At 40.9% G+C, this 8,574-nt stretch overlaps 2 protein-coding genes across 2 annotated transcripts; both read right to left on the bottom strand.

The window, feature by feature from the left end:
• Positions 1-1,039: 1,039 nt before the first annotated feature.
• Positions 1,040-2,481, bottom strand: LOC134627562 (odorant receptor 131-2-like). The gene is made up of 4 exons (XM_063473761.1): positions 2,336-2,481; positions 2,032-2,172; positions 1,508-1,772; positions 1,040-1,429 (listed from the first exon to the last, which is right to left on the bottom strand). The coding sequence occupies exons 1-4, from the start codon at positions 2,479-2,481 to the stop codon at positions 1,040-1,042; spliced, it is 942 nt and encodes a 313-aa protein (XP_063329831.1).
• Positions 2,482-4,968: 2,487 nt separating this feature from the next.
• On the bottom strand, positions 4,969-7,940 carry LOC134627559 (odorant receptor 131-2-like). The gene is made up of 4 exons (XM_063473757.1): positions 7,810-7,940; positions 7,084-7,222; positions 6,395-6,820; positions 4,969-5,250 (listed from the first exon to the last, which is right to left on the bottom strand). Exons 1-4 carry the CDS (start codon positions 7,872-7,874, stop codon positions 4,969-4,971), a joined length of 912 nt encoding a protein of 303 aa, XP_063329827.1. The 5' UTR covers positions 7,875-7,940.
• Positions 7,941-8,574: the final 634 nt, after the last annotated feature.

The raw sequence follows: 8,574 nt of genomic DNA, 5'->3' as shown, positions 1-8,574 counted from the left end.
TTAAGTACATACTATTATTACTATTACACTTTATTATGAATGTTATTGACCTGTTTATTAAGTGTTTTTTATTTTTGTTTTGTAAGGGTATATGAGTAGTACATTATTTCAATATTTAGGCAATCAAAGGGAAATGTTCAAATCAATAATTACATTTAGCTTGTAAATAAAACAGAAGTCTTATCTCTCACAGTGAGTCTGTACAGCATGTATTCCATGTTGGAAAGCTCCTGCATGTCTGTGATGAGAGCTCCATCTAGTGTGCATGATGAAGTTTTACAGCTCAGTCTGGGTCGATGGAGGTCTTTGCTTCTCTTTTTAGTTTGTTCATAAACATTTTTCAGAATTTTACGTGTGGAGCAATAAGAAATTCTGTCATCTTTGAGAACTGGAACACCTAACCTGCTGTAATGCTTCTATCACCACACTGTTATTCACAGACTCCACTTGAGTAACTTCACATGATTCAAAGTTCAAAACAAATCCTACCCTACACTCAGTTCATCATTTGTCTTGTCCCGCTTTCTTTCTTCTGATTGGCTGCCCCTCTTAAACAGAATTTTTGATTAGCAAGTGGGTGGGGCTTCTGCGTTTGCAGCCAGAGCTGACAGAACTGTGTGCCTGACAGGGGACATGTACAAATCTATACTGTAGGCAAGTTGTAGCCACAAACTCTTCTGACTGCACCTGCATAAATATGTGCATAATGTCAGTTAATTTGTTTCATTTAGACCAGGGGTGTCCGACTCCAGGCCTCGAGGGCTGGTGTCCTGCAGGTTTTAGATGTGTCCTTGATCCATCACAGCTGATTGAAATTGCTGAATAACCTCCTCAACATGTCTTGAAGTTCTCCAGAGGCCTGGTAATGAGCTAATCATTTGAATCAGGTGCGTTGACCCAGGGTGAGATCTAAAACCTGCAGGACCTGGCCCTCAAGGCCTGGAGTTAGACAAACCTGATTTAGACCAAAATCAACGTCTGTGCTCACTGGATAAATCAGGTCAAACCACACTTTTTTAGGTCTAACGTGTGTTTAGAGTCAGTGCTTCTCTGGCACCCTGCGTTTCCTGCTCTTCCCTCTAGATTTAAAACCTTTACAGCCAAAGTGAACCCTGAAGTGGCTGCTGAGCTTCTGGTCTCTGATGCCATAGATGAGTGGACTGAGCAGACGTGGAAGCAGGTTGGTGAACAGAAAGGTGGTGAATAGGATTATGGTCCTCCTATTGGGCCAGGCTGTGATTGAAATGAGGTTGATGAAGGGAGAAATGTATGACACCATGCAGATGAGGAGCTGGACTCCATGCAGCAGGATGGTGTTGCGAGCATTTTTGGCAGAGGCCTGGTTAGAAGAAGAAACTGCCCGAGCAGCACAGAGGACCTTCAGGTAGGTGATCATCAAAGTGAGGAAGACAAAAGAAAACAGGAGGACCTGAGGGGGAGAATTCGAGTTCATTTAATCCACCAATCATTTAAACTGAGCCATAAACGTAGAAAACGAACATGTCACCTGGACAACCAAACTTTGTGTCTCATGGTACGGTGTGTTGTACACAGAGGAGGGGAAACAGATGACGTTCTTCGTGAAGACAGAGAGGGGCTGGATGACGAGGAGGATGATGACATCTGAGATGGAGGGGATGAAGGAGACAGCCCAGATCAGTGCGATCAGAGCGTACGCTCGCTGCACCGTGCAGAGCTGAGAGTGACGGAGAGGCCGGCAAACAGCAATGTAGCGTTCAACCGCCATGCCGGCCAGATTCAGAGGACTGTTCCTGCATGAAGACAGTTTGAACACACAGGTTTATACTTGTTCTCCCTACCAGTCTGAGTACAGCTCAGGCTGTCTTAAAGTACACATTGACTGTCCACTTTAATTGAATAAATAATAGCAGAATACTGCATTTCATTTAAAAGCGTTGTAAATATTTTGTCACCCACGCTTCATGTATGTTAACAGTTTTCAGGTGTACCTAATAATGTGGTCAGTGGCTATGTACAAACTGTTATACTGTCTCTCGCACAGATACTTACTTGTTGGTTGTCATTGTTATGAGCATCATGAGACAGCAGGGAGCAAAGCTCAGGGGGACGGTGTAGGTGAGGATCTGCAGCATCACAGTACCTGTCAGCATAATCATGTCGTTGATGACCAGGTGGATGTAAAGCACGTACCTGCAGGAGACGGGACAGGAGAGGACAAAAGAGAAAAAAAAGTCCCAATGTTAGGTGGCAAAAATGTCAAATTAAAATAACAAACTTCATCCTGCTCTCAGTTTTCTTTGATTTATTATTGAAATTGATGTGATAGAAAACTTGTAGATAGGAAATGATAGACCTGGGGTCTTGCTGGAAGACAACGCTCTTAAAATAGGTGTAGACAAACATCCCATTAATGTAGTTGATGATGAAGCCGAGAGCAAAGGAGACAAAGTTCTTTGTGAAGGCGTCATTGAAGCTGTCCTGACGTTTGGTTGTGTTCATGTCACACCTCGTCCTGCTCGGACATGACAAACCAAAACTCAGCCAAAACAGAACGAAAGATGGAACTCAGAGAAACAAGTCCATAAATATCTCAAGGTTCAAGTGGTGTTTTTCACTCATTGCAACCACTAAGACAAATAAAACGTGTTTTTAACAGAAACTTAATTCTTGTTCATGATTCTTTTTCAAATCATGAACAAGAATCATGATTTGAATGAAACTAAAAGAAATGACAAAAGGAAGAATTTTATTTTAAGAAAAACAGAAAAAAGAAAACTCAAAACAAACATTGTGATAATATAGTTGGTTAATTTTGCGGAAATATCACTGCCAGCGACCAAAAACAAAACAAAAAAACATGTAAAAAAACAATCAGACATACATGGAAGTACATTATGAATGTATAAGTCAGTATTTATCATGACGCCTTTATTGTCCTCCACACTCTGAACTCTCTGAGGCAGCAATTATTCTCCAGGCTGTTTGAAACACATCCAAAGCTCTTCTTTGGATGTTTCCTGCTTTTCTCTGTTCTCTCTCACAATGATCCCATACTGCTTCAGGAACGTTGAGCTTCGAGTGTTGTGGAGGCCATTAATGACTTGTAGCATTATTTTGTGTGTTTTTGTATCCAGGTATATTTTCGCTGCACTGGCGGTGTGTTAATACTATATTATTAATACTATTCTGCTTCATAATTTCATCAATTTTGAAAAATCTTCCAACACTACTGGTTAAAATTCAGAGCCATGAGAGAGTCTCCGCTGTGATTTACAAAGGGCTGCAGACTCTCACTGCTGCTGACCTCCTCCATAGATCCTGATGACAAACTGAACTAAAAATGTGACATTTGGATTCATGTTTCTATTTTCATTCAAGTCCTAGTGTCTAAAGTCTGTTGTGCACAGACACAACACTGGTTCATCACTTGAGTTAGGATTTTTTATATAATGCTTGAACAATTCATAGGTCAGTGTTATGATGCTTAAGAAAAGAACAAAAGCTTTCTCTGAAAATTGTTAGGTTCAAGGACTGCACTGAAAATAAGTGAAACAAAAAGAGTAATAAGCACTTTTTAATCACTCTGCAGTTTTAGATGCCCTGAATAATCTTAGATATCCTGCCATAAATAACACTTCATCTCTAAAGTCCAAAAACTTGTTGCTATTTGTTCATCATTCTTAAAATGATCACCATTCTTATGTTTTCACAAAACAATCCAAAACTTCAGCATTAAAAGACAGCAGACAGCAGATGTAAGTTACTTCTTTTTACTCTTAAGTCTTTAAGCAAAAACAACTTACTTCAACAGGACACCGTTCTGGCCTGTGCTGATGTAACGGGCTGTGCAGCTGCGTGTGAAAAGTGAGAGGAACAGGAAGACGTGTGGTTATATAGATTTTGCTGCCGTAGTGATGAGAGATTATCCTGGAGAGGTGGGGAGCTACAGGCCAGAGGGTGGATTGTCATTTACGTTTTGAAAATTGTGTGTAGTTGTGAACACAGAGTTTGTTTATCAGAAATCTTGTGCAAGAATATTATGAGAGATCTAAATGAGGTTTTATTCAAACAGCATGATCAGGTATTTACAATTCAGAAAACCCACACCCTATGATCAAGTGCTTTGGTGACAGTGGGAAGGAAAAACTCTCTTTTAACAGGAAAAAAGCTCCAACAGAACCAGACTCAGAGAGGGGCGGGGCCATCCGCTGTGACCGGTTGGGGTGAGAGAAATAAGACAGGATGAAGACATGCTGTGGAAGAGAGACAGACATTAATAACTGCAGCTGGTGAGGGTTAGGGTAGGTATAGGCATCTCCTGCAGTTTATGTGTTTATTGTGTTTTACTTCTTTAATTCACTTTATACTTTACTTCATAAAGCAGTTTGCAAAAAGGCCACACATTTATTTTGCAGGAATACCTCTGTGCTCTATTACCAACTTCTGCTATATTAGAAAATGATCTGTTTTGTCTGGTTCTGCTGCACGAGAACAGCTGATACCTGGTGTTTTAGGAATGATGCTGATCTGCTCGGTACTGCTGACGTCACTGTGGTTAATTTTAGGGTGACTCACTTTAAAGCAAAACAAGTATTCTTGCTTTGACCTCTGACAGGCCAGAAAAACATTTGATTTGTGTTCTGACACAATTATATAAACTTTATTCATATAAAAATGGTTTTGCAGTTAATTAGATTTTTTTTAAATGATTGCCCTTTTAGATACTTAAAGCATTATTTTATTCAGGATTAGTTGTACAAGAATAAAACATCACAATTACCTTTATGATTTGTTTAAAAGTCTTTATAGACAAAAAAAAATACAGATTTCACTGGGAATGTATTAATCTGCACATCAGTCTTTGAACTTTAATTATTATTGATGTTATTTAAATCTATCCATCCATGAGTGCATGACAAACAGGTGAAACAGTGATCACACAGTGGGCTGTGGTGAACTCTGAGTTTGTGTGCAGCAGACTGTCGGTCAGGTTGAGCTGAGGTTCCCTGATTGTTTCACCTGAGGGTTCATTTTCTGTGACGCCAGCCTGAGCAGAGTCACGCTGTGTTCATGACAGGATAGGTATCGGATCCAGTACTTCCTGAACTGCTCATCACGAAAGCCATAGATCATGGGGCTCAGGAAGCGAGGGATGATGTAGACGAGCAGGAAGAAGATGTATCGAATCTCCAGGCTCAGCTGAGGGAAGAGAGAGATCAGAGCCGCCTGAAGGGAGGGAACCACAAAGGCGAGCATGCACAGCAGCAGCTGAAACAAAAACAGAGTGTAGATAAAGCTGATTCATGCCTCTGGACTCAGATATTTTCAGATATATGTTCCTTTAAATGTTCAGGGGACGTGGTAAAAGTAACAATAGGGACAAAAAAGGACAAAGAAGCAAAACTGGCTTCTTTGTAGGTTGTAGGTTGCTGGTTGCACTGGCAGAGGGCAAAGCGGGGTCTTCCAGATTCTTCTCCACAGCCACACGTTCCAGCTCCTGCTGGAAGGTGTTTCCAGGATAGCCAAGACATGGTGTTCCAGTTCAGATTCCCAGGAGGCCAACTGCCTGAACCACATCTACTGACCTTACTGTAAAGAGCATGCAACATGGAGGAGCAGCAGCTCTACTCCAAGATCCTTTCAGATCTTTAAGCTCCTCACTCTATCTCTAAGGCTAAGCCCATGCACCCATTTGACGCAAACTCATTTCAGCTGCTCATATTCATGACCTTATTCAGATTTCATTGCCATAGCTGAGGGTTAGGATGTATATTGACTAATAAATCAAAATCTGTGTTCCAATGCCCACATTAATGCTAATGCTGTTCCAGTCCACCTGTCCAACTCACTCTCCACCTTCCCATCACTCATGAATAAAAGGTTCTCATTTTTGCAGAACACCAGACTGGTGCCTCTGGGGAAATCGGCTGTAACCCTTCTCCAAATCTACAAAAAAATGTAGACTGGACGGTCAAACTCCCATGATGCCTCCAAAAGTCCCACAAAGGTGAAGATCAGCTCTACTGTTCCATGGCCTGTTTGAAATCTGCATTGCTCCTCATGGATTTAAGGGCAGTGCCTCCTTCCCATCACCCAGAAACAAACTGTCCCCAGTAAAGTGAGCAGTACCCTGATAATTGGAGCAATTATACAACAGTCTCAGTTTTTTAAAAATGGCACCTTCCGCCCTCTGCCTCCTCCTCCACATCCTACCTGTTCGTTGTTTTGGGAAAAAAAGTTATTTAAGATAGAATTAAGTAAATGGTTTAAAAATCTCTTTGCTCTTCATCACACCATCTTTGAACATTTAAGGGGGAACTAGTGATAAAGGCAGATGATAACGTTTGGTGGATACATCAGTTCATGTGAATAGTGTCGATTCATAAATGTTTTTTCATGGTGTGACACCCACCTGCACCCCGTGAAGCAGCACAGTGTTCCTGGCTCTCTTCACAGAAACGAGGCTTGTTGAGACAGCCTGCGCTGTCAGCATGATCTTACAGTAGGTGTAGAGCAGCGTAAGGGCCACAAAGGAGAGGTAAGTCCCGTCAAACACGCAGTTCTTGTAGTAAATGGACTGGTCACGAAAAAGAAGTGAGTGGTCACAAAAAATCTTGGTGTGGAAGAAACTCGCAGGCTCCTTGACGATCGTGATGAGAAGGTCGGTGATGGGCGGGGTGACGGTGAGGATAAAGATAACGCAGATGAGGAGGAGAGTGCGAGGGATGTTACACATCTGGCTGTAGTGCAGAGGGAAACAGATGGAGATGTAGCGCTCCACGGCCATGCCGGCCAGGATGAGAGGGGTGGAGCGCGTGGTGAGGATCGCTGTCATGATCTAAGGGTGGGAGAGGAGGGTGGAGGGAGAGCACAAAGGTTAACAATGGTGTACAGTAGTTAATTTGTAGACAGAGTTATATTCTTCTTTACTACCTATTGTGGATTTTAAATCAATAATAACAGTATTTATACAGATCCTGTGAAGATGCAGCACTATTTTTCTTTCCTCTGTTTACGTTAGATGGTCTGTAGTCAGGATCCCATAGAAGGATGACATGCAAAGCATATGTGATGGGCTTGATTGATGCTGCAGTGATTTACCAGAAGGCAGCAAACAGAGGCATGGATCTTCCTGAAGATGTAGCTGATCACGTAGAGAGCTGTCACCAGGGTTAGCTGCAGAGCATCATTGATCACCATGCAGATGAACATGATGTATCGCGGGTTCTCGTAGAAGAGACTAGGGTCAGAACAAAGAGCTGAGAGCAGTGAGAGAGTGGGTGTGGTTTATGTTTGTGTGTACCATATCATCACATTAAGTCTGCAAGTTTTCTTACTTTGGATTCATCTGCTTATTTTTGAACATTTTCCAGGAAATGTCTCTTATTGTTGTCTTTCCAGACCAGTTTAGGCTTTTTATTGCTAAACTGGAGATTAAACTGGAATAATGCAGCAAAGTCTAAAGCTGTTTTCACATAAGAGCTCTGGACTGAATTCGTGTGTTGGACACAAGATCGAAGGCTCACCTCTGGATGTATTCTCAGTACTGAAAAAACCTCATTTGAGGTGAGGGTGCTTCCTCGGTAAAGCATGCAAGAGTCCCTATATATGAATTCACCACATTACTTTTACACCAGAGTAAATAATATCAAACAGACTTTTACTTATACTCGAGACTCAAAGGTTAAATGTGTCCAACATCTGACTTCTCATGTGCATCTTTTCTTAATAAAAACATTTTAATATGGAAGAAGGCAGAAAAATGTAACCTTTGGGAGTTTTGCTGTACTCTAATACGTTTTTGTGTATGCCTGAGGCTCTGAGCACCTGTGTCGTTGGAAGGTGTGCACCATGCTGCCATTGATGATACTGAGGACCAGCCACACCAGCATGGCCACTATGTTCTTGGTCAGAATGCTTGAGAAGCTCTCCTTAACACCTTCTGTCTGGACAGAGGTGGTATTTGACACCAGCAGGTCCAGAGGCCCAGAGGAGGTGGAGTTCATGACCAACATCTCCTCCTTCTTACTGTCTGAAGGAGCAAAGAAATAAAACCTACAATTATACAACAGTTATACTAATGAACTTCTTCAGTGATTAATTACACACTGCATCTTTAATTAATAATAAATCTTTGATCAATAGGAAAAAAAAAGGACACTTTTCTGGAATATGTTAAAGTACATGCTATGGATATGTTTTATTAATATTATTATTATTATTATTATTAGCACAAGTATTATAGTGAAAAAGGCAAATATAATAACATTTTAGAATAATGAGGACAGAAACATGCTAGCCTTCACACACCTGTACACAGATCTGCTCTTTACAGTAAGGTCAGAGGTCATTTCTAATTCTGTTCTCTCTTATAAAAAAACAAACAAAACATTTAGGAGTGCAGACACATTGTTTTTGTGAGTAACTCAAACACAACATAAACTATGTTCATATACACACACTAAGAAAAGAGAGATGATTAGATTTAAAAATTATTCTGTTTCAGTGCTGATACATCAACATTCACATTTTATATGTTAATATCATCAGAGAAAATGTAAAAATGAACAGAAGAAAAACCTTTTTACAACT

The sequence above is a fragment of the Pelmatolapia mariae genome, linkage group LG5 (assembly GCF_036321145.2).
Source record: "Pelmatolapia mariae isolate MD_Pm_ZW linkage group LG5, Pm_UMD_F_2, whole genome shotgun sequence".
Taxonomy (NCBI): domain Eukaryota; kingdom Metazoa; phylum Chordata; class Actinopteri; order Cichliformes; family Cichlidae; genus Pelmatolapia; species Pelmatolapia mariae.
Note: the sequence above shows the minus strand (reverse complement) of the source record. Positions and strands in the feature narration are given on the sequence as shown.

Coding starts and splice junctions, on each gene's coding strand:
- LOC134627562 (XM_063473761.1), bottom strand. CDS start 2,481: ATGAACACAACCAAACGTCAGGACAGCTTCAATGACGCCTTCACAAAG. Junction 2,173..2,335: donor GTCTTCCAGCAAGACCCCAG/GTCTATCATTTC, acceptor CGTCTCCTGCAG/GTACGTGCTTTACATCCACC. Junction 1,773..2,031: donor ATAACAATGACAACCAACAA/GTAAGTATCTGT, acceptor GTCTTCATGCAG/GAACAGTCCTCTGAATCTGG.
- LOC134627559 (XM_063473757.1), bottom strand. CDS start 7,874: ATGCTGGTGTGGCTGGTCCTCAGTATCATCAATGGCAGCATGGTGCAC. Junction 6,821..7,083: donor CCTCTGTTTGCTGCCTTCTG/GTAAATCACTGC, acceptor TCCCACCCTTAG/ATCATGACAGCGATCCTCAC. Junction 5,251..6,394: donor TGCTGCTTCACGGGGTGCAG/GTGGGTGTCACA, acceptor TTTTTGTTTCAG/CTGCTGCTGTGCATGCTCGC.